This window comes from Candida orthopsilosis (assembly GCF_000315875.1).
Source record: "Candida orthopsilosis Co 90-125, chromosome 1 draft sequence".
Taxonomy (NCBI): Eukaryota; Fungi; Ascomycota; class Pichiomycetes; order Serinales; family Debaryomycetaceae; genus Lodderomyces; species Lodderomyces orthopsilosis.
The window spans coordinates 149,281-176,771 of record NC_018292.1 but is presented as its reverse complement, the minus strand read 5'-3'; the positions used below and the strand labels follow the sequence as shown (position 1 = coordinate 176,771).

Genomic DNA, 27,491 nt, shown 5'->3' with positions numbered 1-27,491 from the left:
TTGAAACAAAATAAAGTCAATTGACGTATAATGGTATATATAAAAAGATCAAAACACCCAAAATTGAGTGAATACTAGAATCACGTGCACGCAAGTATAAAACCGAAAGCATTTTATCGTACGAACCTTGTAACTCTCCTAACCCACACTACTCAAATCCGGCCCACTGTTCTTCATCCTCTTCATCTCCTGCTTCCTCTTTAGCTCTAACCTCTTTTGCATCCCTAACAAAACAAGCAGCGAAAAACCCGATACCCCCATCTTCTTTTGGAGAGGACCTAACACATCCACTTGCCAATTGTTTACAAACCTCAGCGTCTCTGGATAAGGCAACAAATTCTGACTCAATACCTCTTCTTTCCCAAGTCGGAAGTACTTCTTCCCTGGAAGCCAATTTCCAACCTTGAGCTTGCACTTGTGGATCAGAGAGCAAATCAATCACTACCCTCTCGTTTTCTTCAGCATGTATTGAGCATGTGGAATACACAACCTTGCGAGCATTTGGAAACGACAATGCATGTTTCATAATAATCACTTGGAATGATGCCAATTTTTCAAGTCTTTGGTCGTTGCTCTCTTCCTCATCTGATGCTCTACCGAAAATACCAGACCCACTACATGAAGGATCAACAATGAGACCAGTAACGTCAGGGAAATCTTCTGGGTTAATCTTTGTAAAATCATTGTGCAATACTTGAATCAATTTCTTTTTGCTTTTCCCAAGGGCCCGTTCACTCATCTTGCGTAGTATACCTACTCGTTTCTCATCTCTTTCAACCCCATAGATAACAGACTTCTCATCATGAGGAAGGTAGGATGCTGCATGTGAGGTTTTATTCCCAGGTGCTGCACAAGCATCAATGATCTTGACATGTTCTTTGTTATGGTTCAAGATATGTGCTGGAAAACAAGATGCGCGATCTTGGATTATCACTTCACCTAATCTGTAAGCCTCCGTCAATGATAGTTTTTCTTTTGGATGAATACCGTACAAGTTCGGAATATGATCATCGGCGTAAATGAATCCAGGTTCCGTTAGATCTTGAAAACTGTTGACTGGTTGCAATTTGGAAAAAAATGCATGTTTTTTGAAGAACCTTTCTGGGTCGATCTTGATTGAGTTTATCCTGAACCATCTTACCGGTGTTTCATCATCGTTATCCTTAGTGGGTAATTGCTGAACGGACTTGACTTTGTATTTCAACTTCAACTTTATGAATTCCGCTTGTAATCTAGTCTTGTGAGCTAACACTGCCTCCTTGATTGGGTGCTTTCCACTCTCAATTCTACCTCTAGAACTAAATATCAAATCATGTACCAACAATGACAACAACTCATTGCTGATCTTTGTTTTTAGTTCTTTTTGTATCTTGGACTTTTTTATGATTTGTTGTATGTACTCATTGTACTTTATGGTGGAATAGACCAATGCGTATACGTGTTTTGGGTTGTTGATATGTTTGTCATTGAAGATCCGTTTCTGGAGACTGCCATCGTTGTATTTGAGGAACTTTTCTGCGTCAAAGTATAACTTCATCGGGTCGATGAGGGAAGAGATTTTGCAGTAATCTTGAAAAAAAGAAAATCTGGTGAAATATCGATGCGCAGTTGTGAGGCCAACGGGAGTGAACGTAGAGAGGCTAATCACTCAAGTGCACTACATTTTCTATCCCGATTTATCCTTATTCCAACCGTCCAACCATTCTCTTTCTCTGGTTATCCCGTCTCACTACATCTTTGGATACTGCCACGAATTCCACTCTGGATCATTCATTTTTTGTTTACTTTTTTTTCTTGAGTTTTGTTCAACATCTTTCAACACAAATCAAATAGTTCAATCCAACCAATCTTTCTTATAGACAACAGGATAATGGCACCACCACCTCCACCTGGTGCATACCAACCAGGAACAAAACTAGTCGTTGGATCACATCAGATCTCGATCATCAAATACATATCAGCTGGTGGGTTTGCTCATGTGTACACTTGTCATATTGAACCTGCATTCCATGGATCCCACACTGCTTGTTTGAAACGGGTTGTGGTTCCAAGTAAATGGCAATTGAGTCTCCTTCGTCAAGAGGTGGATGCTATGCGAAGGCTACGAGGAAACAAACATATTGTGTCGTATATTGATTCACATGCAGCTCGATTAAATGAACCTAGCCACCAACAACAACAACAATATGAAGTGTTATTGCTAATGGAGTATTGTGAAAACAACGGATTAATTGATTTTATGAATACAAGACTAGTCAATAAGTTAACCGAGAAGGAGATTGTAGACATAATGTACCAAGTGACAATTGGTGTTGCCATGTGTCATCATTTACGACCTCCACTTATACACCGGGATATCAAGATAGAAAATGTCTTAATTGATTCCAACCATGTGTTTAAGTTATGTGATTTTGGGTCGTCAGTGAACTACATGGCACCACCAAAAAACCCACAGGAGCTACAATTAATGAAAGATGATTTGATGCAACATACAACCCCACAATATAGAGCACCGGAAATGATTGACCTAACAAAAGGATTCCCTATAGATGATAAACTGGACATTTGGGCGTTGGGAATCTTTTTGTACAAATTGTGCTACTACACCACACCGTTTGAGCTGCCCAACCAGTCAAGCTTGCAAGATTTGGAAAGAGCTGTATTGAACTGCTCGGAGACATTGAGATTCAAAGACCAGCCAGGGCTGATGTTTTCACCTAGATTGAAGAACGTCATCAAAGTTTGCCTACGTGCAGACCCAAGGCGTAGACCAAATGCCGTTCAATTGTTGGGAGAATTGTGCCAAATGAGGGGAGAAACCAAGGTGCCAAATGTTATACCAGCTAGCATCTTGCTAGCACCAGCCGAAGTGAAGAAACCTGTTGCTTCAGAGATCAGAAAGTCCGTGAGCCCCCCACAACAGAACACTACCAAACTCGAAAATAAAGCAAACAAGCCAGTTGATGCTTTTGCAGCTATTGATAAAACAAAGTTCATGAAGAAATTGGACACGAAAACAATATCATCCCCATTTGAGCTGGAACCAAAACGGTCAATAGCGCGTCCACTCAGTGCATATTATGACAATGGCCATAAATCCAAAATTTACTCACAGGGAAACAAATCGACACCATCAATTCAAGACAAAGTCAAGCAGGAACTTGCCAGAGGTTATGAAACTACAGACTTGGGTGAAACAGAGGACACTATGGAGTTTTTGAAAAACAAGGAAAGTGAGAGTCATGATAGTGGTGTGAAGTCAGCTTGGAATAGCTTGAGAAGAATCAGTACTGGTGGAAGCAATACCTTGAGAAGGATTAGCACAGGAGGAAGTATCAGCGCCAACAACACAGGCGCCTCTGACTATAGCAGCAGAAGGAAGAGTCTTAAACAAATATTAACTGGAAGTCGAAGATCATCAGATGAGAAACTAAAGCCTGTAACCTCAGAAGAAACAGCAGAAAAGGAGAAACTGATTCAAAAACGAATGCAGGCATTACTTGCTCAGAGCGAATCACAACAAGTTCATAAAACTGCACTGGGCTATGGACGATTCACTGATAAGAATGTGGTGGACGATATTGATTCAATCAATGAGTCTCCTTACACGAAAAAGCCACCAGTGAAAAAGTTGGCACCTCCTAAGGTTCCAGTTAATTTATCAACATCAAGACAACATAAATCGCCCACCCCTGAGCATGTCAAATCGCCGGCTCCGCCAAAAAAGAGTTTGCAAAAGCACAAATCCCATACTACTCCCTCATTTAAATCAAAGCCCGACCACTATCACAAGAAGCCGCCCCCGACCAAGCCAAAGAAACCAACCTTTCTCAAGGCAGGTCAACCAACTCGTAGGTTGAGTACCGGTAGCGACTTATCAATACCAGATATAGATGACCTAGAGAAGCAATTTTCAAAGAGATTCCCCAATTATGTCTAAAGTTTATAGTGATATCTAAAATATACACTTTGCAATGGATCACCATCACAATTTACTATTAGTCTTGTTCAAAGTAAGATCAAAGGGTACGTGCATTGCAAGCTCATACCCATAAATATCCTGAAGATCTCCTTTCAATAACTTACCAAACTCTTGCTCACGTAAGGCAGCAGTGTCTCCTTTTAATGAAACTTCAGGAATATTCGATTTCTCTTTATCCAACACCTCGTTTCTTTTTGTCAAGAAATCCTTGATTATCTCAACAACTTCATCCGGTTTTTCACCATTGACTAAATGTTCACCATTTATAATATCAACTCCACCAGCAAAAAACTTTGGATTAACCGCACCTCTAACCCATGAGATACTCTCCGGTGGGTTCCATCTAGCTTTAGATCCAATAACATGCAAAAATGGTACTCTCAATTCAGGTAATGCCAACATACCTTTACGAAGCGACATCATTGACCCCAAATAAGCTGCAACTTGAAGGTTTTTCAAGCATTTGATTTTGTATACTTCTTTACCTTCTTCATTCTTGGTCTTGTAGATTTCATCAGCCATGTAATCGTTCAACACTTCTGGATTATGTAACTTTGTGAAGGAAAACTTTTCGAAAAAGTATCTAGCATCCTCTTCTGTGTCGAATGTATCCAAAATGAGTCCAGAAATCTTTTTGAACAATTTCATATATATAGCGGCATTATCCGGGGTACCGTACAAGACCGGTTCAACAGCAATAACTGAATCAAACAAAGTACACTCTAAATATGCGGCATACGTGGCAATAAACCCACCCATTGAATGGCCAATAATAACCGTTCTTGAATTGGAATCGTTTTTAAAATCACCAGTACTACGAATTTCATGTTGGACAACTTCAATCACATCTCTTGCTCCATCATCCCAAGTATACACAGGACCCAATTTGTCCAAATTGGCTAAACTCGAATCACCATGTCCAACAGCATCGACACTAATCACAGTGTCCAAAAACCATGGAACTTGCAACGATTGTGAGAGCTGGAATAACTTCTTGATATGATAGTTCCAAATTGATTTATTGAATCCTGTTCCATGACAAAATACGAGATTGTATGTTAATTGAGATTGAGGCTTTGGACGTGGACAATTTGATTTGTATTTGTTGTATACAATTGTCAAGTTATTGGCATCTTCGGCGAGTAATGTAGCGCCTTTGGCTCTAACTGGGTGGGCTTTGGTTTGTTTCTTCTCGAGTGTGAATGACATTGAGTAGAGTGGATTAGTGATACAATCTAGAGGAATGCTCTATTTTGTCTTCAACAGTTTGTTTTATATCAAATAATGATATGTGGGGGAAACCACAAAATCAGAACTATGCACATAAACATTCAGGACTGTGATTTTTCTTTACAAGCTATAGAGCCAAAGAATACACTTAACTTCACTATTTCATATAATTCATACCCGAGTAGATCATGCCGCTAGGGTATACAGAAACTAGCATTAAGAATAAAGTAAACTTTTCATCCGAAGCACCTCGGTTTTTGTAATTTTGGGTAAGAAGTATATTTGTTGGACCTCGGAACAATATTTAATTTCCCCAAACTTTATCTGACATTAAATCCGACACTAAAGTTTATTTCATGAAACTAAAAACACAACCCACTATATCTAATCCAATGACATAGGCTTCTCATTTTACTCCTCGGAACTTGAGTAGTCCTCTATACTATCCAAAATGTTGTCGACCCCCTCATCGAATTTTTCATTGATCACATCAAATAACCCGTCTCCCCTAGCTTTCAATACTCGGCCGAATTTTCTTCTTGGTCGCTTTAAATCATCTCCATTAGAATCACTAGATGAGCCATTGCCAGAATTACTCCAACAGGAATTTAAATTGCTGGTAAAGATTGTTGAATTGTGATAAAACCAATCAACCATACTTTCATCCATGACTGGGTTTATAGGCTTCAATGGGGTTCTATTGACATAAGCGATGGTGAATTTAACCAAACTTTTGATATCAGCTGATGGACGCTTACTAAATAAGTGCACTATACTTTGATATGAGTCTCCAAACCCAACAAATACCAATTTCTTCAACTTGGTAAAGAATGAAATGTAGTTATCCCAAATGTACAAAAGCACTTCTTGAGCAAAAATAGTTGGGTTGTATGATGATTCATAAGTGGTTGATAATCCAGGGATTGGTAACTGGAAAGAAGGGACATTGATATCGATGTAACCAATTTTGTCTTTGTTTTCACTATCCCTTTCTTTCTCCACTTTATCCATGATTTGAAACAATGGTTGTTCCAATAGTATAGATGAGTTACTTTCTATGATTCCTGTTGTTGGGTTGATGTTTGCCCATATCTCTGGTGGGTCGTGTATAGTGAATACAATCGATGTACAATCATAGATGTCTCGACTAGCCATGATCAACTCATCTACTTGCTGGGGCAAGTCACAGGTAAAGTTGGCATTCTTTTTATCTCCCTTGTCGTGATTTATTATTGGTAAGTTGATGAATTGCTTTTTGAAGTAAGCCTCATTGTTTTGATAAGATCGTATTGGGTCTGATATGTTGGTCAACTTGTACCTTTCTTTATCGAGATCGGGTAAATCATATACATCATCAAACGAGGTCTTGGGTACTCCTGCTTTTAAACATTTCCAATATTTGGACTGTATTTTCGTGACCTCGTCGATAACCTCAATTGCATCACCATGAGGCTGCTTTTTTATGGTGTTTTCTGGTGGCTCACCAAGTAATACTTTCGCCACTGCTAAAGCACTATTACTAATTGAGGTCAAATTGTAACCACCTTCAAGAATTACTGCCAATTTCCCCCTAGCTATGGCTTTCAACAAGTGTGTCATGTATCCATATCCTGCTGGACTCACATGACAGGCACCAATCACATCTCCATCAGCGGCATCAAAACCAGAGCTGACAATGATCAAATCTGGATCGTATTCCAACATGACGGGAATAATGACCTTATTAAATGCATACACGTAATCACCATCGTGCATTCCATGTGATCTCCAAGGAATATTCAAATTGAAACCCTCTCCTGCACCTTCACCAACTTGATCCGCTCCACCATATTTAGTCCCTGGATAAAATTTACCATTTTCATACCTGTGTAGCGAAATGTATAGAACTCTTGGATCGTCATAAAATGCCTTTTGGGTACCGTTACCATGGTGAATATCCCAATCGAGAACAACTATTCTTCGTACCGATTCGGGATAGGACTTGAGAATGTTCTTGGCAGCAACAGCAACATTACTAAACAAGCAGAAACCACCAGGAGAATCTGGCTCAGCATGGTGCCCCGGCGGTCTAACAGCAGCAAGTGAGTTTTTGACTCTTCCTTCCACCACAGCTTTACAAGCCTCAATGGCTCCACCACAAGACAACTTGGCCGAGAAGAAGGAGTCATTGTTAACATATATGGAATCGCCATTGGCTGTTTCCTTCAACAATTCATCCTTAGTCATTGTTTCAGTGGATTGTATATGCTTCAAGTGCTCTTCTGAATGAACTTCCAATATCTCATCTGCTAATGCTTCTCTTATGGGAATTTTTTGCATATATGGACCCAACTCATCAATCCCTGATAAAGAATAATCTTGCACCAAACCAGCTTCTACTAGTTTCTTGTAAATTCGATATATACGACGAGGATCCTCAGGATGAGGGTCAGTATACTCAAAATATGATGTGAAGATCTTAGCATGGTATCTCATTCTCACATCATATACCAATCCAGTTTTCAATGGTATGTAAAACAATTCTGGTTTAGCTGGTGGAACGACAACAATTGGACGCAGTTGAGATTTGACTATGCGAAGCTCGTTGTGAGCAGCAGACCCATTGACTCCATTGGAGCCATTTTCTTGTTCAACATCATCATCTTCAAGCTTAGCCTTTTTTAAAGGAGGTTGCTCTGTATCGGTTGGATCTTCGCTAACTTCTTGCTTGATGGGAGTTTCATTTGAAATTTTTTCATCTTGTATAACAGCTTCAGGTTCTGGTTCATCCTCTTGCTTGACAGGAACAGCAACAGAATCTTCCTCAATCTTATCCAGCTTCTGTCTAGTGTTTAAATCATCATCAGACTTTGCACCCATTTTTTGTTCAGCAGCAGGATCTAACTTCACGTTCTCAGACGCAAATTCTTTTTTCAACTCGTCAGACATAACTAACTTTAACGAAGTAAATCTGAATCTAGTAAATCGTTGATGAAAGTGAGCGTGAGACTAGATTATGGATCAGCTCGTATTAGCTATTCTTTTCGATTAGCTTGATAATGTACCTATCGAATGTAATAAACAACTGACTTGCAGCCTGGAGATGGTTGTGAATGTTTACTATTTTTTTTTTTTTTTTAATGAATTAATATGAATTATAATTTTTCAATCTCACTCAATCTATCTCGGTCGGGGTTAAGTTGCGTTAGAAATCTTTTCCATAGCCTTACACAAAATTTTCTTTCTATTGTCAAAACCGTATTCTTTATGTCACAACATATGAAGACACGACACACGAGTCTATAACTGTTACGATATTTAATCCGAGATAGGTTTGAGTCATAACGTTTTCACCATTCACTATGCCTACTACACATTTATGTCGTTGTTGATTCCCAATAGTAACGACTACCATGATGCACATGGTGATCTTGACCAGGACGCACTTTATCATCGTTTAATTGCCGAACGGTATTTTGCAAACCCAGATCAATGCATTTGGAAGTTTTCTCCACAACAAGGATTCTTCAAACAATCGAATCCAAACACAAACGATATGGAATTTAGATACACAGAGGAAAGGTTTGGAATAGAAAAACCATGGGAATCAATAATCAATGAGTTAAATGAATTGAACGCGTCTGCACCTTCTAACGTCCAATACAAGTTAATCTTCTTTGCCCGGCATGGACAAGGGTGGGCGAACGTTGCAGGTCGAAAATACTCCAAAGAGGAATGGTACAATAAGTGGAGGTTTCTAGGTACAGATGGTGAAATTACTTGGGGTCCTGATGCAGATTTAACGGAGTTGGGAATCAACCAGGCTTGGGAGAATCATGATGCTTGGAAAAGACAATTGGAAAAGGGAGCACCGCATCCAAAATCTTTTTACGTTTCTCCTCTTCAAAGGTCGATCAAAACCCACAATATCACTTGGCCCAATACAAATCCTTTAGTGGTGGAAAATTTAAGAGAAACTATTGGATTGCATTTATGTCACAAACGCTCAACTAAGAGTCAACTTCAGTCTAAATTCCCCAATCTTGTTTTCCCAGAAGATTTCGAAGAAGAAGATGAACTATTTGAGGCGTATGTCAATCCAAGAAGAGAACAATTATACGAGCAATTTGCTAGGATTCACAGTGTGTTGCAAAACATTTTTGACAATGACAGCAATGATATCCTCAGTATCACTTCACATGCTGGCACCATTAGAGCCTTTATCACCGTGATTGGACATAGAAAATTCACCATCCCTACGGGAGGTATGATTCCAATTGTAGTAAAGGGTGTAAAAGAATAAAAGCTCATCTTTAGAAAAAAAATTTATTGTGCACAAAAACTGGATGAGCATCGAATAGAGTACGTAGACTTTCATAGACATTTAGATCGAAATACTCCAACAACGAGCCTTTATAGTAAGATGTCAGACGTGAAAAGAAAGAATACAGACCATCACAAATCAGTACCTGCGAAGAGGTTGAAGACTGTCAAGTCCAAAAACCCTGTCAACCCAGATACCCAACTTTCCGAATGCTTCAAAACAGTTTCGACTTCGCTTTATGTTTCTTTGGCGCCTGCATTCAATGACGACCCTGTGCTAGGAATTAAACAGCAACATCTAGATCCATTGGTCATGAGGTTTCATCCAAAATTGAAAGGTGTCATACTATCTTATTCAAATATAGAATTGGAAACTGAAGCACAAGACCAAAACCTCGCTAAAATAGAAGGGTCTTCACCATTCACATTCCTCTGGGTTGATGTACAATTCTTAATTTGGAGTCCTAGTGTAGGTGACATTTTAGAAGGAGATATTTTCATTCAGACACCATCACATTTGGGATTGTTAATTTGTGATGTTTTCAATGCATCAATTAAGAAATACAATATCCCCATGGGCTGGAGCTTTACAAGTAATCAGCAAGATGAAGTAGTAGAAACAGGGGATAAAAAGATTTATGGTTACTGGAGTGATGAAAATGGACAAAAAGTTGATGGTAAATTAAAATTCACTGTGAAGAATGTGTACACCACGGGACGTGTTGTCAGTATTGAGGGTACATTGATTGGCCCTGGTGAAGAGAGAAACGCACAGCCTGTTTATGAACAAAAGGTTAGCTCAAAAGTGACAGCTAGCGGTAAACACAAGAAATTCGACAACGATGATGATGATGATAACGAAGTCAGTGCTACTGTCACTACAACCGAGCTTGCTGAGCCAGATGAAAATGAAGATTTACCTGCTTACATCAACGAAAGTGAAGATGCAGATGAAAATGAAGATGAACAAGTTGTAAACAAGTCCGACTCAGCTGAAGATGAAGTAGAATCCGATTAAATAACTATTTACAAAGAACTAAAGGTGATCCGTTGTCTAAATATCCACTAATATCTTGGCCCATCATCATTAATCATACGCCAAATAACATCCTTCTCTCGCTTCGTGGGTCTATCGAAGTTCTTTCTCTTATACGTTCCAGAACCGAATATTAATCGACGCAAAAACAGTCCATTTTTTCTGATTGCTGAAGAATATGTTGACGACACATTCATTGAGCTTTCATTTGTTCCCATCATTGTCAATCTTTGAACCTTGTGCAATTTTTTAAAGTTAAACCAGGTTATTATCCCTCCTTGTATAAGAGAAAACACAACGACTGCAGCAAATCCCAAATTCGAATCTTCAATGTAGTTTTTCAAGTTCATTCCATAAAATGCCGGAATCAAAGTTGCGACAGTTATACCTAATGTGTAAACGGTGACCTTCAACTCAAATAGCATAAGGGAATTTCTATTAGCATCAAGGATGATGTTCACGATCTCCTCGGTTGCGCGAATGTCGTTCAACAAACTACCAGCTTGCTGGACACATTCATCGCACTGTCTATAATAACTTTCCAAAATCATTTCCAAATCTTCATAGCTTTCCTCTTCTCCATTCCCTGGCACTTTTGGTTTACTCAAATACATTCCTGCCAAATCTTCGTCATTTTCCAATAATTCCTCCAACACATCTCTAATCAACAAAGCCTTTTGATGGAAACTAGACAACTGTTTCAGTCGTATAAGTAGCTCTTGTAATTTCTTTCGATCTACTTGATTCTCTAATTCGCTCAATATCATACCACAACTTGAAATGTAGGTTTTAATTTCCGCTTCCAAATAACTCATTACACTAACCAATATCAGCTCCAATGCCCTAAACTCATAAGGCATAGATGATGAATTTGACGACGATTTCAACTTCATTTCTAAATCATACATCAATATCCCTAATTTCGTCGCCACTTCACTATTTGAAGTGTCAAACACCATAACTGAATTTTTTTTAATAATAGCTTTTATGTATAGCAAGTTGACTAGGATGGCGTTCGATGGACGTATCATGATAGTAGGTACAACATCAATCGACGAAGTGTCAATCTTTCGAAGGTCTCGTGGGAACAAGTGGTTCTCCTTCAAAAACTGCATTTTGGGGTACTTTTTTGATACGGAAGTGATATTACCTTTTGAGTCAAAAACTGTGCATGAGACATATAGATCACTAGGCTGTATCGGCTTCAACTTGTTTAGAATTATACGATGATCATTGTTTGGTTTTCTGTCGAGAGTTGGTTCTGATAGGCTTGTCGTCAAAGGGATGTGTCCTTTCGATGAGGTTGTTAGTGGATGCCAGCGTGTTTTCGGTTTCTTTAGAATAAGCCCATATCTCGGTATATGCCGTTGGAATAATCGATGCATGAAGCAGGCGATGGTTGGTGATGCCAATGAAGTTTGTTCAATCTTCTGAAATATTTTGAGTCAATGCCGCACAGCAAACAATGGACCAAATTTCTTTTCGCCTACAACGGCGCTATGGCAGATTTTCCTCTACAAGCTTTAATAGGACCTTTCACCTTTATGGCTACACACTACATCACGCGTTCATCAGTTAAAGATTTATTTTAATGGAGGTGTATAAAGAAGTAAACTTGATAAAGTTAATCTAGTCAAAAAACTTTCTTGTAGGTGAGGGACCAAATAATTCTAGTCTGATAGCAGGCAATGCTTCTTCTTGCAATATCTTCAATCTCTCTTCCAAAGTGTTTACAACTTCAATCTTACCAGTACCATTTACAATAATCACCCCACCAGCGATATCTTTGCTCAAGAAATCTTTTTCATCAACTGAGACGTCAACTTTTTGTTTAGTCTTTTCCTCGTAGTTCTTGGAAGCTTCCTTTGCAGCTTCCTTCGCAAGGTCGACATCGACCTCTCTCACTTTAACACTTACTTTGTCCTCCAATAAAGTCAAAATGCCTTCTTCGATCAATCCAACCAAAACTGGCTTGTACTTGGCCTTGTCTTTGGTGATATTATGCAACTCCTTCTCAGCCTCGTCAAATATCTGATTCAATATTTGGTCTTTTTCTCCAAGAATCTTCAACCTAGTCTTGTTACCAATTGTCGACTTTGTAATTTGCTGAGCCAAGCTTGCTTTTTTCAATTTTTGTTCATAAGTGGCATCAATGGCAGACGTTTCCAACCTCACAGTTGATGCTTTTTCAATTTCGTATTCTTCATCTGCTTTCAACTTGATCTCCTTTGCTTTTTCCTTTGCTTCCTTCTCAATGAAGGCTTGCATTTTGGTAAGCTCGGATTTCACCTAGTAAATGAGTTAGTATAGATACAATATAATGCATCACAGTTTGATTCCCAACATACTTGTTCGTCCAGTAATGCCATTGTGAGATGAATTTGTGTTCGTATCAGCTGATGGACGTTGTTGAATAATTGTTCAATCAATTGAATTGTCGTTTTTGATAGAGTCTCGTTGAATTAAAACTGAGAAAAATTGATATCAAATTTTGAACGCTGCGCACGCCTAAATTAACCTACAATATCTATGCAAACACACGATTTTCAATAAATACTCACTTATTCTATATCTATACAATCTTATCCAAAGCGTTCTTAGCAAGTTCAACACCCAAGAAGGTAGCAGCATTAGCAGGGAATGATCTGGCTAATGCAGGACCAACACCTGGGAAGAACGCCTTGATACCACCCTTTGCGTAAATATTTCTAGTAGTTTGAGCAATTGAAACGGGTACATTTGACGATTGTTGAGTAGATTTGATTGTATCAATTGGGAAAACACCCATCCACATGGCAACACCTGCAAAACCACCAGCGGTCATGATTGCGAAAATGGACAAATCTTTTCCTGGAGTAGACAATTCCTTCTTCAAATATTCGTAAGTGGCAAAATACAATGCTGAACCTGGACCATCTCTGGCCAATGTAGCTGCTGAGCCCTTAAAGATGGATCTAATACCACCAGTCTTGTACATATCAACAATGACTCCACCCATACCTTTGGATTTTGCACCTTGCTGAATTTGCATCATGACCTTGACTCTTTCAAATGGAGCTGCAACTAAAGTAGTTGGAACAGCACTGATAAAACCAGCAGTTGAGATATCGGTAATTGTGAATTGTTCAACTGTTTTACCAGTAAAAGATCCAACAATTTTCTTACCAACATCGTAACCCCAAAATGAGACAGCAAACATAGGTGTGACTCCCAACAACGGAGGTAAAACACCACGGTAAAGACCCTTTAATCCATCTTTGGCAATTGTTTCCTTGACACACTGTACTGATGAGTTGTACAATCCAGTTTGTAATCTGACCTTAACCAAATCAAATGGGTGCCCAGTCAAGACAGCACAAATACCACCGAACCCACCGGAGGCAAATGATTTGACATTATCTACCAATACTGAATCAACGTCATCCATTATGAATAATTTTTACTTGTGTGGGGTGTGAACTTTTTAAAGATTTTGATATGTATCAATGAGAATAATTGGACACAGTTTCTGTTTATGTAGTTTGTGCAAATGTGCTGAAAAGCAAATGAGTGTAAAAATGCAACTGAATAGCGAAGATAAATCAGTTTTAAAGACGAAATGCCTCTGGAAGGAAATATTTAGTCGTATTTATAAAAAAGCCCAAAAATTTAAATCAGAAGAGAATTATTTTGAAAAATTTGGAATACGAATTCTTTATTGGGCGCTTATACATAAGACAAAAAAAACAATGTAAAAAATATGGGGTCTTTTGTGCTATCAAAAGTTAAGATGAAGGCACATACTTTTATATCAACCAGTTATAGTATTGTAGGTAATGAAAATGAAGAGACCCTGTAGTGTCTCTTCAAGCTAGCAGCTCTTCCAGACTTACCTATTTAACTTTGTAATCGCAGTTTATTCCAGAGCTTTAGAATTTACGAACTTTTTATTGTTTTCATTATTCTTGTTATTTTTTTTCACCGAGGTTCATAAGATAGTATTGCTCGGTTGATTATTTCTGTGTCACCTTCTATTTCAGTGAATTTGTGGTGAATGTTCCTATGCGTGATGCAAACGGTACGGAAACACAATTAATCCGATGCAAGATTTGGTCTTACGTTTGAATATGGCTTGTGGTGGTTGCTAGTATGCACTGTATTGAGGTTGTTAAGACTTTATATACGAAGCAAGAGAGCCAACCCTCAATTGCACGTGACTTTATTTAAACAAGAGATAAAATTCATGGGGTTATGAGATTGTGGTGAATTTCTTACACTGTGACTTGTGAAGAAAAGGTATGCGCTTACAGATACACTTTCGTAACATCATTTGACTAAATTGTGGTTGAATTTGTGTTCAAAATTTGCATCGAAATTTCGTAAATCCTTACTATAATAAGTTGTTCCCTATTTGTATACAATTTTTACAACCAAAAAAACAAACACCCCCGTAAAAAATTGTCCTCACTATAACCTTTTGGTCAACTTCTTCAAAGAACTTTATGAGTTGATATGTTGATATTATCATCAACGACGATATTTAAGTAAAGTAATAACAGGTATTAGATGCGAAATTGAGTTTCAACACAAAACAATTTCGCTAAATGAGGAGCCAATTATTTCTTTACCAAAAAAAGACCCAAAAAAATTACGAAGCTTTCTTTTACAACTGCAACTCACAAGTCCATCTAAAATATGTTCTACATTTATATAAACGATAGATGATTGAGATCTATAAGTGTGATAGAGCTTCATGAATCTAATTACAGGTGGGGCTCACCAGTGCAAGCTTTAGAGATGGTCTACGAACTCATCATCCTTCACATATGCAAAACTGTGTGAGTACGAATTTGGACAAGCCTTCAAGCGTTCATAACAAGTATCAACCAAACTTACAAGATGAAAGAGACTACTTATGCAAGAGCAGTCTTGTTGAACTGGAACATTAGTAGATAGTACATTCGAAAGACCCATGAAGGGATTCACGACAAGAAGCTCAAAAAGAAGGTGCTTGCCAACTTTAGATTTCATACACTCCCATAGTATGCTCATTCCATCCTTTTAAAGTCAAGTATCTGCTTATAAGCTATTTTGGAACAATTTAAACCCAACACTTTAGATATATAATATCACGCACAAGTCACCATAAGAAATCACGATAACAGCTGAAGCATTACGATAGAGCTGTATTACACACAAGCCATACTTCTTTCGTCCTCAATCAACGCCAACGAACCTTCTCCCTTATTAATCAGGTGAGCCGCGAAGATTTCCCCATTTGGAACCCACAACACAAAACAAGAAAAAAAATTGTCTTTCTTTTTTTCTTTTTGTCGAATCAATTATTGATGGCGCTGGAGACTGTATCCAATTTTACTTCGACAACTATTTTCATAACGGAGATAGTTAAATACGGGGTTAAATTCATCACTTACAACGGCCATCAATCTGCCAAATCGGGTTCAGTCTATACTACAAACACCCACGAACTCCCTGCAATCAACATTAGCTAGGGGTAGACGCGTTCACGCTACATGGAGTAAGAATTTCATTTTTGCCCTCCCCTTGATCGTCAATTTTCATTGGACAAAACAATTCGACACTTCAAAAAAATTTTTTTTTCTTCCGATTAAAACATTGCGAGTTACATCCAAACACCAATAGTTAAGGCGCGTCGAGATTAATTTCCAACATTTTGCTGGGCCTATTACCATTGTCTCTAACCTAAGTTTACCCAGGAAATAGTTGTCAGTATTGTTGTTAGAGAGTAAGAAGGGTATCTAGTCCTGGCAATGGCTATACAACCTGGAAAAAATGATAGCAAATCCAATCAACATGCCGCTGGTGCTCGATTTCGTCAACGAAAAATATCGGTTAAACAACCGTTGTCCGTCTATAAACAGAGTGATCTACCGACACTAGATGGATCAGAGTTGGAACCGAGCCAGGTACATCATCTTAATAATAATATAGGACAACCTCCACGAGATGTTCATGCTGTTGAAACAGGTGTTGATAAAAATGAGGAAGAAGAAGTACATTTGCAACAGGTAATCAATGCGGCTCAGAAAGCATTATCAAGTGCGAGTGCAGGAAAAGCGAATGATGTGTATATACCGACACCAGATGCCTCCAAGATATGGCCTGAGGCTGCAAAATATTACAAGGATCAAAAGTTTAATGAACCAGAAACTTACATAAAGTTTAGTGCCACTGTTGAGGATACAGTTGGTGTTGAATACAACATGGATGAAGAGGATGAAACGTTTTATAAAGAAGTACTTTTTAAAATTCAACCGACAGGGAAGAAGAAACTAGAAGATCTGGCAAAATGTACCGAGCTCGAATTCGAAACTATATGTGACCGATTGGAGAAAACAATTGAAGCTAGACAACCTTTCTTGTCAATGGATCCGTCAAATATCTTGTCGTATGAAGAAATGTCGAAGTATATCATTGATCAATTCGAAAGCACAATCAAAACTAGCAACCCATATATAGAATCCAGCGGTGGAAATTTGGAATACCTATCTACCACAACACTAAAAGAACGGCTTTCAAAAGAAATAAACTATAAACCATTTACGACCCTTTTTGATAGAGATCAGGAACATACAACGCAAGTACGGCCAATACCCAAATTGTTTGAACTATTTGGAAAGGCGGTGTACGACCATTGGGCAAAACGGAAAATTGCAAGAAAGGGAAAATCAGTTCATCCAACCCTTAGATTTGAAGACCCCAATGCCAATGAAAAAGATAATGAGAATGACCCGTATATTTGTTTCAGAAGACGTGAGTTTAGACAAGCGCGTAAAACAAGAAGGGCGGACACAGTTGGAGCCGAACGAATTCGTTTGCTACAAAAGTCACTTCATCGCGCCAGAGACTTGGTGATGAGCGTTTGTGAACGAGAAATTTTGAATTTACGAAATTTGCAGGCTGAATTTGATATATTCAAGACTCGTTCCGAAGCTAAACAGATAAAAAGGGAACTCGGAATCAAAAGTGATGATTATTTGTTCTTTCCACATAAAAAGAGGAAAGTTATCAAGCCAAAGGAGGACGAGGAGGAGAAGGAGAGGAAAAAGGAGAAGAGGAGACAAGAACAAGAACAAGCTGCAAAAGCTCATCAACAACATATTTTACAACAACAAAATGCGAGTCAGCAGAACCAACGTGATGGAACATCCACAAACCAACCTTATGTCAAATTACCACCATCGAAAGTCCCTGATATGGATCTTGTTACTGTTTCATTGGTTTTAAAGGAGAAAAATGAGACTATCAGACGTGCAGTCTTGGACAAACTTCGCAAAAGAAAAGAACAAGACAGAGGATTTGTTAATGTTACTGATGACCCCTATGAGCCGTTTTTCGATATTTCCACTAATGATAAATTAGTTGAATCACGCCATATTCCGTATTCGTCTATTGCTGCTACTAACTTTCATCAATTCAACACTTCAAATTATCTAAGTGACCCCTTGAAAACATTAATCGAAGATAACAAATCAATACCAGGAGTTCGCACATTTAGAGGTTCCAATGGGGAGTTAATACCTACAAAAGCTTTTCCTCACACTTCGGCCCTTCTACAAGAAAAATTTACCAACAACAAATTCAACTCGCCCAGTTACATTGCTCAGTTATTACAAGACATTGAAAGTAGCAACTTTGATCATTATACTCATGGGTTTGCCAAAGAAAATACAATAGAAGCAACAAGGGAAGCCGACGAGAATGCAAGGTTTTCAGAACCAATTTTGAGACTACGAAAGCGAGTTGCTAGAGGTGGTCGGGTTTTTCTTGATAGACGTGGCCAAACCAGTCCTGATATTGTTGACCAGTTTTTGGATTTTTCTGAAATTTGTGAAGGAGAGGAGGAGGTGCCAGATGTCTATGACAGCCAAGTAGATGAATGGAAGCGATTGAGATCAAGATGGAAATACGATACCGATTTACTGGAGTCTCAGAAAGGCGCTCTCGACCCATTCAGTCTCGATCCTTCTAGGCTTAACAATATCAGTGATGACACACAAGCAATCAGGTTTGGATCAATGCTACTTTCCAAATCTTATGGCCTTTTAAAGGAGTCCGTTCAACAAAAGCAGCAGTCGTTTATGCACCTGGCGCGAATGAGAGCATTACAGCAGCAGCAGCTTGCAAATCGACAAGCACAAGCTCAGGCACAGCAGAAACAATTGAGTCAGCAACCCAATAATGAGCATGTCCAATCATCTTCTCCTAATCATCAAGTACTGAAACGCTCGCTGTCAGAACGCAAGAGTACTCCGAACTCAATGAACAATTCTAAACCTCTTTCCCCAGCCCAAAATTCAATAAACAAACTGGCGGCATAAATTTAATGAATTCAAGACATTCATCATGCATTTAGGTATATGTATCTGTAATATATTAAATATAAATAGAAGACCACTTTATTGTCGATTTAGATTGTTTCAAAGGTTGTGGAGGTCGGCTATTGTGCGGAACGGAGTTTATAAAGTGTGGATGCAATTCGCAACTTTAAGGGGTCTGCCACAAAATCTTCTGACGATTATAAATACATATGGATTTCGTCAAATGCTTTTTACTTCCCCTACATAAAACAATTAACAATGTCAACCTTTAAGAATTTGATCGTTTTTGGTGCACACGGTAAAGTGGGCCAGCATTTGATTAGATTAGTTGCCAAGCTGAGCATCAATGCTACAGCTGTTGTTCGGAACGACGAGCAAGCGACCACCATCAAAAATATTTCATCGGGTTCTCCAAACATCGCTTCTTCCAAATTGGATCTTGCGGATGCATCAGTTGCGGACTTGGTGTCAGCTATCAAAGGTCACGATGCAGTTGTTTTGACCGTCGGTTCTGGGGGAAAGAATTTATTACAGATTGACTTAGATGGCGTGGTTAAAGCTTTCGAAGCCACGGTTGAGGCCAAAGTTAGAAGATTGGTCATAGTCAGTGCTTTATTTGCAGAGCACCGCGAAACTGGTCTTAAATCAGGACTTAGAAACTATTACATTGCCAAACACTATGCTGATCGTATTTTAATTGATGAGTTTGGAAACAAGTTGGACTATACAATTGTTAAGCCAACACTTTTGACTGATGAGTCACCCACAGGTAAAATCAGGGTGTTAAAAAGCATCAGTGAAGACAATGGTTCCATTACAAGAGCAGATGTTGCACAAGTGCTCGTTGATATTCTTGGCTTCAAGGACACATTTGGTAAGAGTTATGATATCGCCAATGGAGATAAAAGAATCGACGACCCCAATACATTTCAATAGTGGTGCTATTTATAAGTCTATTAAATCTATATTTACAACAATACAGTAGCGAACGATTAAAACAAACCTTCAATCTCTCCATCATCGTTTACCTCAACATTCATGAAACCAGCGTGAGTTGGCAAACCTGGAATCGTCATTATCTCTGCTGCTAAGGCATACAAATATCCTGCACCAGCGGAACACCTCACTTCTCTAATTGGCACGGTAAATCCGCTTGGTACACCTTTCAATGCAGGATCATGGGATAAAGAGTACTGGGTCTTGGCGATACAGATAGGCAACTTATCAAACCCTTGTTGAGTATATGTTTCAATCTGTTGCTTTGCCAATGGTGACAACTCGATGTCCTTGGCCCCATACATCTTCTGAGCAATCTTGTTCAACTTGTTTTCCACTGAGTCGTTAACATCATACAAATATTGTTGTTCTCCTGATGGAGATTGCTTAACAGCCTCTACTACTGCTTCAGCCAACTTCTTGGCACCCAATCCACCTTTAGCCCAATGATTTGATGGAACTGCATAATCTGCACCAGCTTCCAAAGCCAACTTCTCTATCAATTTAGTTTCGGCATCAGAATCTGTTTCAAATTGGTTGATGGCAACCACAACAGGGGCATTGTACTGCTTAATGTTTGAAATTTGCTTAGCCAAGTTTGCACAACCCTTTTCCAATAGCTCTAAGTTTTCGGTGACATATTCTTGAGGTAAAGATTGACCTGGTTTGACATCAGGTGCACCACCGTGTAGTTTCAAAGCCCTTGTAGTGGCCACCAAAACAACAGTATCTGGCTTCAACCCGGAGCTTCTGCATTTGATATTGAAGAAGCGTTCACCACCCATAGTAAAATCAAAACCAGCTTCAGTAATTACGAAACCAGAGTGTCCATTGTTAATTGGGTTAGAAGGAGATGTCAACTTGAGAGCAACCTTATCAGCTACAACAGAAGATGCTCCGATAGATATGTTGGCAAAAGGACCTGCATGGACAAACACTGGTGTTCCTTCCACGGTTTGCATCAAATTAGGCTTAATAGCGTCTTTCAACAATGCCGTAATTGCACCTGCAACTCCAATATCTTCAGCAGTAACGGCAATACCAGTTTCTTTTTGGGTACCAATTACAAGTTTACCTACACGCCCTCTTAAATCTTTGAGAGAGTTTGAAAGCGCCAAAATCGCCATCAATTCACTAGCAACAGTAATATCCATACCTGTCTTTCTTGGTGGATATTTGCTGGCTTCATTCTTGCCCTCGCCAATCGTAATCTCTCTAACAAATCTATCATTACAATCAACCACTCTTTTGATGGTGATAGAGTCTGGATCAATGTTCAATTTTGCAAACTTTTCTACTTCTTCAGGTGCAAGGTCATCAGGGTTAGTCTTGTTGATTCCCAACTTCTGCAATCTCTTTAACATTGATGGAGTGAAGCTTCTCTTACCCTTCTTGGCTGGCACTAATCTTTTATAAAATCCACCAATGCTCTTAGATGTCGATTCGTGAAACATTCTTGTATCAACAGCAGCACAGAGCAAGTTTTGAGCAGCTGAAATGGCATGAATATCACCAGTCAAGTGCATGTTGAATTCATCCATTGGTATAACTTGCGCATAACCACCTCCAGCTGCACCTCCTTTGACACCAAAAGTAGGGCCCATTGAAGGCTGTCTAACATTAGCAATAGAGTTGTAGCCCAATTGAGCACCAAGCGCTTGTGCTAACCCCATAGTTGTGGTAGATTTTCCCTCACCTAATGGGGTTGGGGTTATACCAGCAACCAAGACGTAGTAACCCTTGTCATCAGCAGATCCTTCAACTTGTGCATCAAGCCTCTCAATTACAGCTTTTGCATCAACCTTGGCTTTATAATGACCAAATTGTTCCAATTCCTTATCCAATAATCCTAATTCTTTTGCAACTTTGGTTATGACCTTTGGTTTTTGAGCCCTTGAAATCTCAATGTCGGATGGCACAGGGGTTTTTAAATCTAATGGAAGTGGTTTAAATTGATGTTCATGTGCCTTCTTAGTGTGCAAGACAGCAGCATCATATACGTTTGAGCACAACATTGCCACTGTCATGGGACCTACACCACCAGGAACTGGGGTAATGAATCCGGCTTTCTTGACAACATCTTTGTAGTCAACATCACCGACTAGTTTTCTTCCGTTTTTTGCAGTTGGGTCTTCCTTGTAGTTGATACCAACATCAATAACAACGGCTCCGTCTTTCACCCAGGAAGATTTGACATACTCTGTGATTCCAACCGCAGCAACAACAATATCGGCTTTGGATACAATTTCAGGTAAATTGCTGGTGTGGCGATGACAGATTGTAACTGTACAATCCTCATTTCTTAACATGGTTGCAACAGGAGTTCCGACGATATCTGATCTACCAATAACTACTGCATTTTTACCTCTCAAGTTGATTCCTGTAGTCTTGATCAATTCCATTATACCATTAGGAGTACAAGGTTTGAAGTGTGGTACACCCCCCTTTTTGGAAAGTTGACCGACATTATAGTGATCAAAACCATCAACATCTTTTTCAGTAACAACAGAGTTTGTGATCAACGTTTCATCGATATGTTTAGGTAAAGGCAACTGAACTAAAATGGCATGTACTTGAGGGTCCTTATTTAAACGGTCAATCTCATCCACCAAATCATCTTGGCCTATATTTTCATCAAACTTGAGAAGGTTCGCTTTAATATTGGATTTCTCGGCTGCCTTCAATTTCGAACGCACATAGGCTGATGAGTCAGGTCTAGAACCAACCTGGACAATAGTTAATGAAGGTCTAAACTTTAGCTTGTCAAATTGCGTGGTATCAATTCCATAATGTTCCTTGTTGTATTGCAAAACTTTTTCAGCAACATCATTTCGTATTTTGGCAGCCAATTTGGTTCCAGATACCACGGTTGCATTTAATGCCAATGATGATTGCGAAAATAACCTTTGCTGAGCAAAACTCAGTCTCAAGATTCTATGAGTCGTCCTCAATCTCAACATGGTCGTTCTATGTTGCGTGATTCTATAGCAGTAGTCCGATGAGTCTAATTTCAAAGCGACTCATTGAGCAAAAAAAAATTACAGAAAAAATATTCACCCGTTAGTTACACAAAGCCAATTCCTTCCACTAAGGAAGGAATAGATAAGCGTCTCTCTGTCATTACTTGAGCTGGTCCAAAAAGGTCCAAAATCTTGACACAGTGCAAACTTTCACTTCTAAGTAAAAGTACAATTTTATTGTAAAGACGAAATAGTTCAATTGACTACCTTTACTCTACAGTTTTTTATACCTTCAATTACATCTATTCTTTCTCTATATTCACCATGTTTTCCTTATTGACATCATCATTGGGTATAATTAATGTAAGATCTTCGGCTGTTCTCAACTGGTGCAACATGACCTGTGCTCTTGAAACACCCTGCTCATTTGTGGAAGCCAATCCAAGTTTACTTTTCCTTGTTGTTAATCTTCGCTTGAGATTATTGACACTCTCATATTCATTTTCCACAGTGACAGAGTTTAAATCTGAAGGCAAGGATTCAGTTTCGGATCCACCACTTAGCAACTTGCTCTTTCGATTTTCCCTTTTAATTTTTGCATGATCGGAGGTGGATTTTAACTTTTCCAACAACGAATCAATAACAGCAGATGATTCTTCAACACTGTCAACAAAATTCTTCTCGTCAGTCTCTTCAGTTGGAGTTTTATTTACCGATTCATCTTCAATTTTCTTTTTCCTAGCATCATACACTCTTTGCTCCTCCTCACGCTGAATGTTATCAATATGCGCCTTTTTAAATTCAGCTACAAAAGTGGTAATCTTTTGAAAGAAAGTGTCTTTTGCTTTGGCGTCGTTTGGATCTTCACCAAAATACACCATCAACGATTTGAAATTTGATAAAGTTCGCTTCATACGAGATTGTACAAGCGCATTTCTGCTAGTTGCATTTTGCATTGGGACAGCAACAGTCTGTCTTATACGGTCAGATGGATGCAAGTCCTTTTCCCTACTCAATTTTCCTTGCTGAAGTGAGTTGTTGATGATTTCCACCTCCTTATTCATTGCTTTGCAGTCCACTTCTAACTGTTCGATTGACACATTTTGAGTTTCGGTTAAAAACTCCAAGTCATCGACAAAGGACCCGTATTCGGAAAACGATTGTCTGATAATCTTTTCGATATAATGAAGAAAGCTCATGGAGTTCAGTTCGTTTTTCATGTACTTGAGTCTTTGTAAGGAATCTAATTTGAAACCACGAGCTTGTTTTGTGTGCTCATTCATGAAATTACCCATGATCTTCAATATACTCAACACGCTCTTGAAACCACCTGATTCTTTCACGCAGGATATGCCCAGATCAACCAAGTCTAATTTCTCCTTTAAATGAAGATATTCTTTGTTATACGATTGTGTAAAAATTAGTGCCTTTGATCTAGCTCTCCAATAATGCTTGAGATTGAAACATAGCTCAAGGTACAATCTGTCTGCACGGTCAAGTTCATTGGGATCTTTTTGCGGCTTTTTACCTGTGCGTGGATCGCTTGAATATGGTAAAAGATTCTTTGCCAAATTATCGCTTACATCAACTAATGCATCGTTGTTGAAAAATTCAATGACGCTGATATTCTCCAAGACTTCTGGACTACATCTCAAAATCTTCAAAACAAGAGCTTCATTAGAGATCCCAGCAAACATATGCAAGTTTATACCAAACTGCTGAGCCAAGTCTCGAGAAAGGAAAGTCACCTTAGCCGCCTTGGAATCAGAATTTAATTTCTTGCCCTTCTCCGACCCAGAAGCTTTCTTCAGTGGCTGGGAGGCTGCAAATATTTTCTCAATTTCTTCAAATACACCTTCCTCAGCAAGCTTCTCAGAGATTGAAGAGTCCTCAAATTCACTCCAAAAAGTCTTTTCGATATCGTTAATTTTATTCCAGTGCAATTGCTTCAATTTCACTTTAGGCTTAATTGAAAATTGGGCTGACTCATTGACAATATTTTGATCGATTTTGGAAACTACTTTATCAATGGGTACTGCTACAGTTTTCAGCTTGGGCAAAAGGTCTGCTGCAAGTGGTGGTGGCGGTGGGGGTGAAGGTATAATTGAACCGACACTTTCTGTCAGTGAGGTAGACGTATTCGCTTGTGCAAAAGCAAAAGGCGGTAATGGAGGAGGAGGAGGAGGTAGTGGTGGTGATGTAGCAGTCTCCACTAGTTTGTCATCCCCTGATGAAACCAATAGCGTGTCTTTTGCTTTCGAGTTGAGCAAAAACGATGGAAGAGGGGGGGCCAGTGGAGCATTCAGTGAGCTCGTATCAGCAATGGAGGTGGCATTTTTCTCGAAATTTCCCAAAAATGACGGTATGGGGGGAGGTGGAGGTGCCAATAAAGTTTGTGATTGTAGCGGAACTGGTGACTGAAGTTTGACGCCTGTTTTATTAGTATGTTCAACAAGCTGGTTCTCTAAATTGCGATCAATCTCAAGGCTTTTTAAGTTGATGCTGTCATCTACTTCCTGAGATGGTCGTGAATATAAAAGAGGTGGTGTTGATGGTCCGCTTCTGAATTGTTGCTTCACATGATCTTTCACGATAGTCCCCTCAAGTCTATAATCTGATGAAGATCTGATTTGATCACTCACATCAATATCATCATCAGTCTCCTCACGATTACTAAGATCTTCAAAAGAATGGCTGATATTTCGATTTCGGAAGTTTTTAGCCCTATCCTGCTCGAGTTGTTTTATCTGACGTTGTAGCAAGCTAATTTGACGACCAAGAGATTTGATTTCCAGCAATTGTAGTTCATTTTCTGCTGCCAATTTTGTCTTATCCAGTAACTCAGCATCCTTCAAAAGACTCTCATTCAACTGCTTTTGTCGCTTTAATTCCCTCTTTAAGCTCTTTGTTTCGGCAATGGCACTTCGAGCAATAGATTCCGAAGCCAAGGAATCTATCAATCTTTCCAAAGTCACAGCAGAAAATGACTCTTTATCATTCAATTGGGGATGTATATTTGGTCCACTTTCTAGTACGTAATCGAGAAGCGAAAGAACCTTATTGATTATCACATCTGAGTTCGGTGAAATCTCTAGTGCTGCAATTTTCAGATATACCTGTTGTGCAAGTGGGCTTTCTTCGTTCTTTTGGGACGCAAACACCGGTGTTGCTGGCTGCAAGCTATCTTTAGGATCACTTAGCTGTGTGTTTCGCTTTTGTGAACCAAAGAGACCGTACCTGGCCAACTCGTCCAATTCTGTGGTGGCAGTAGGTGAACTTGCCAGTATTGACTTTGAATCAGAATCTTCGTTGGGGTTGGGAAGTTGCGGTAGTGTCTTGCTATGTCTTATCCTCTTCTCCTGTTCATCTTCTTTGGCCATCCTTTCATACTTTTCTAGTTCATGGTGAATTCTATCATCTTCAAATTGCTTAATTGTTTCAAATACAGAAAGTAAATGAGACCCTTCAAGCTCTTTTCTGATTGTAATTCTTTTATAAGCTGGTCCCGCAGTATGCACTATAACATTAATCAAAATTAATGTGATAGTTATATAGTTTTTCAAGTATGAATGATCGTTGATCTTACTTCCCCAACTGGCTGATCGCAATGAGCTTCCAAATACTTCTAGCCATGCTTTGAAACTTGAACGCTTTTTATTATTAAACGTCAAGTGCCGCAAGTGATTGACAATATTTTCGCGTAGCTCTTTATGACCATTTTTCATCAAATTAACCAAAATTTCTGTAACTAAGAACCTAGTACTCATTCTAGTCGATGTTAGTGCTCCCATTAACGATGACATTATGACAGATTTGCTTATAGGGGCATCATTATCGTGGCCAGCTTGTCTTAGGTATGCTTGGTTTTCTAGTGCATTCTTTAGACATTTGACAAGAAGGTATTCGTGATTGTACTCTTCGTCTGACTTGATGACCTTTTTACTTATCAGTGACAAATTCACCGCTAATGCGGTCTCACCTTGTATTGAAAGAAAATTCAGGGTCCATGTGACATTTTCCTTGTCGAGTAACTTATTTTCAGCCAAGGTTTTCTCCAATTTTACCAAATTTTTGAGATCAACGTCTTTATTCAAAAGTTTCCAGACAAACCATCCGGGGGAGCCTTCACTTATAGTGGTTTCACGTAGGTTTTGATGCTCTTTTAGATGAAGGGATGACTTTTTTGGCTTCAACAGCGGTGGGAGTTTATCTATTTTAGCTTTTGTGATCGTTTCCGTGGTTTTGGAAGGAATGCTCTTAACATTTTCATGTAACGACACCGTGGACATGGAAGCAAGGGATATTCTACTCAAATCAAAAGAGCTATTCGTCTCACTTTGTGTTAAAATGAGATCCCATTTTCTCTCAGTAGACTGGTTCCGCAAACTTAATTTAGCTTTCTCGGGAAATGCTCTAACCGATAGTAGATTTTCGAATAACTTCTCCACATCTTCCTTACTGGGCATCTTATTTTTGTTTATGAAAGCTCGCTCAAAAGTGTCAACTGCTTCTCTTTGTCCTTGTATTGTTGTTACATGCAATGAGTTGGGGTTTAATTTTGACATATGTCTTGTGATTTGTGTTTCTAAAATTTTGATCCTTCAATAAAGGTGTCGTACTTGAATTAGGATATTATGAAAATA

At 38.9% G+C, this 27,491-nt stretch overlaps 13 protein-coding genes across 13 annotated transcripts; 5 read left to right on the top strand and 8 right to left on the bottom strand. All coding sequences in view use genetic code 12, as the record gives it.

The window, feature by feature from the left end:
* Nucleotides 1-148: 148 nt before the first annotated feature.
* On the bottom strand, nt 149-1,537 carry CORT_0A00790 (hypothetical protein; the record flags this gene model as incomplete). Its single annotated transcript, XM_003865863.1, has 1 exon — nt 149-1,537. One exon carries the CDS (start codon nt 1,535-1,537, stop codon nt 149-151), a length of 1,389 nt encoding a protein of 462 aa, XP_003865911.1.
* A 333-nt stretch (nt 1,538-1,870) lies between these two features.
* On the top strand, nt 1,871-3,940 carry CORT_0A00780 (protein serine/threonine kinase; the record flags this gene model as incomplete). The annotated part of the gene is made up of 1 exon (XM_003865862.1): nt 1,871-3,940. One exon carries the CDS (start codon nt 1,871-1,873, stop codon nt 3,938-3,940), a length of 2,070 nt encoding a protein of 689 aa, XP_003865910.1.
* Nucleotides 3,941-3,985: 45 nt separating this feature from the next.
* Nucleotides 3,986-5,191, bottom strand: CORT_0A00770 (hypothetical protein; the record flags this gene model as incomplete). Its single annotated transcript, XM_003865861.1, has 1 exon — nt 3,986-5,191. The coding sequence occupies one exon, from the start codon at nt 5,189-5,191 to the stop codon at nt 3,986-3,988; it is 1,206 nt and encodes a 401-aa protein (XP_003865909.1).
* A 432-nt stretch (nt 5,192-5,623) lies between these two features.
* Nucleotides 5,624-8,140, bottom strand: CORT_0A00760 (Hda1 hypothetical proteinistone deacetylase; the record flags this gene model as incomplete). The annotated part of the gene is made up of 1 exon (XM_003865860.1): nt 5,624-8,140. One exon carries the CDS (start codon nt 8,138-8,140, stop codon nt 5,624-5,626), a length of 2,517 nt encoding a protein of 838 aa, XP_003865908.1.
* A 430-nt stretch (nt 8,141-8,570) lies between these two features.
* CORT_0A00750 (hypothetical protein) lies at nt 8,571-9,494 on the top strand (the record flags this gene model as incomplete). The annotated part of the gene is made up of 1 exon (XM_003865859.1): nt 8,571-9,494. The coding sequence occupies one exon, from the start codon at nt 8,571-8,573 to the stop codon at nt 9,492-9,494; it is 924 nt and encodes a 307-aa protein (XP_003865907.1).
* Nucleotides 9,495-9,614: 120 nt separating this feature from the next.
* Nucleotides 9,615-10,532, top strand: CORT_0A00740 (Rpa43 protein; the record flags this gene model as incomplete). Its single annotated transcript, XM_003865858.1, has 1 exon — nt 9,615-10,532. The coding sequence occupies one exon, from the start codon at nt 9,615-9,617 to the stop codon at nt 10,530-10,532; it is 918 nt and encodes a 305-aa protein (XP_003865906.1).
* A 47-nt stretch (nt 10,533-10,579) lies between these two features.
* On the bottom strand, nt 10,580-11,935 carry CORT_0A00730 (Mrs2 magnesium ion transporter; the record flags this gene model as incomplete). Its single annotated transcript, XM_003865857.1, has 1 exon — nt 10,580-11,935. The coding sequence occupies one exon, from the start codon at nt 11,933-11,935 to the stop codon at nt 10,580-10,582; it is 1,356 nt and encodes a 451-aa protein (XP_003865905.1).
* A 244-nt stretch (nt 11,936-12,179) lies between these two features.
* On the bottom strand, nt 12,180-12,919 carry CORT_0A00720 (Vma4 hypothetical protein+ transporting ATPase E chain; the record flags this gene model as incomplete). Its single annotated transcript, XM_003865856.1, has 2 exons — nt 12,180-12,839; nt 12,899-12,919. 2 exons carry the CDS (start codon nt 12,917-12,919, stop codon nt 12,180-12,182), a joined length of 681 nt encoding a protein of 226 aa, XP_003865904.1.
* Nucleotides 12,920-13,122: 203 nt separating this feature from the next.
* On the bottom strand, nt 13,123-13,977 carry CORT_0A00710 (Crc1 mitochondrial carnitine carrier protein; the record flags this gene model as incomplete). The annotated part of the gene is made up of 1 exon (XM_003865855.1): nt 13,123-13,977. The coding sequence occupies one exon, from the start codon at nt 13,975-13,977 to the stop codon at nt 13,123-13,125; it is 855 nt and encodes a 284-aa protein (XP_003865903.1).
* A 2,344-nt stretch (nt 13,978-16,321) lies between these two features.
* CORT_0A00700 (Epl1 subunit of the NuA4 histone acetyltransferase complex) lies at nt 16,322-18,892 on the top strand (the record flags this gene model as incomplete). Its single annotated transcript, XM_003865854.1, has 1 exon — nt 16,322-18,892. The coding sequence occupies one exon, from the start codon at nt 16,322-16,324 to the stop codon at nt 18,890-18,892; it is 2,571 nt and encodes an 856-aa protein (XP_003865902.1).
* A 258-nt stretch (nt 18,893-19,150) lies between these two features.
* CORT_0A00690 (hypothetical protein) lies at nt 19,151-19,828 on the top strand (the record flags this gene model as incomplete). Its single annotated transcript, XM_003865853.1, has 1 exon — nt 19,151-19,828. One exon carries the CDS (start codon nt 19,151-19,153, stop codon nt 19,826-19,828), a length of 678 nt encoding a protein of 225 aa, XP_003865901.1.
* Nucleotides 19,829-19,884: 56 nt separating this feature from the next.
* CORT_0A00680 (Mis12 mitochondrial C1-tetrahydrofolate synthase precursor) lies at nt 19,885-22,848 on the bottom strand (the record flags this gene model as incomplete). Its single annotated transcript, XM_003865852.1, has 1 exon — nt 19,885-22,848. One exon carries the CDS (start codon nt 22,846-22,848, stop codon nt 19,885-19,887), a length of 2,964 nt encoding a protein of 987 aa, XP_003865900.1.
* Nucleotides 22,849-23,150: 302 nt separating this feature from the next.
* Nucleotides 23,151-27,413, bottom strand: CORT_0A00670 (Bnr1 formin; the record flags this gene model as incomplete). The annotated part of the gene is made up of 1 exon (XM_003865851.1): nt 23,151-27,413. The coding sequence occupies one exon, from the start codon at nt 27,411-27,413 to the stop codon at nt 23,151-23,153; it is 4,263 nt and encodes a 1,420-aa protein (XP_003865899.1).
* Nucleotides 27,414-27,491: the final 78 nt, after the last annotated feature.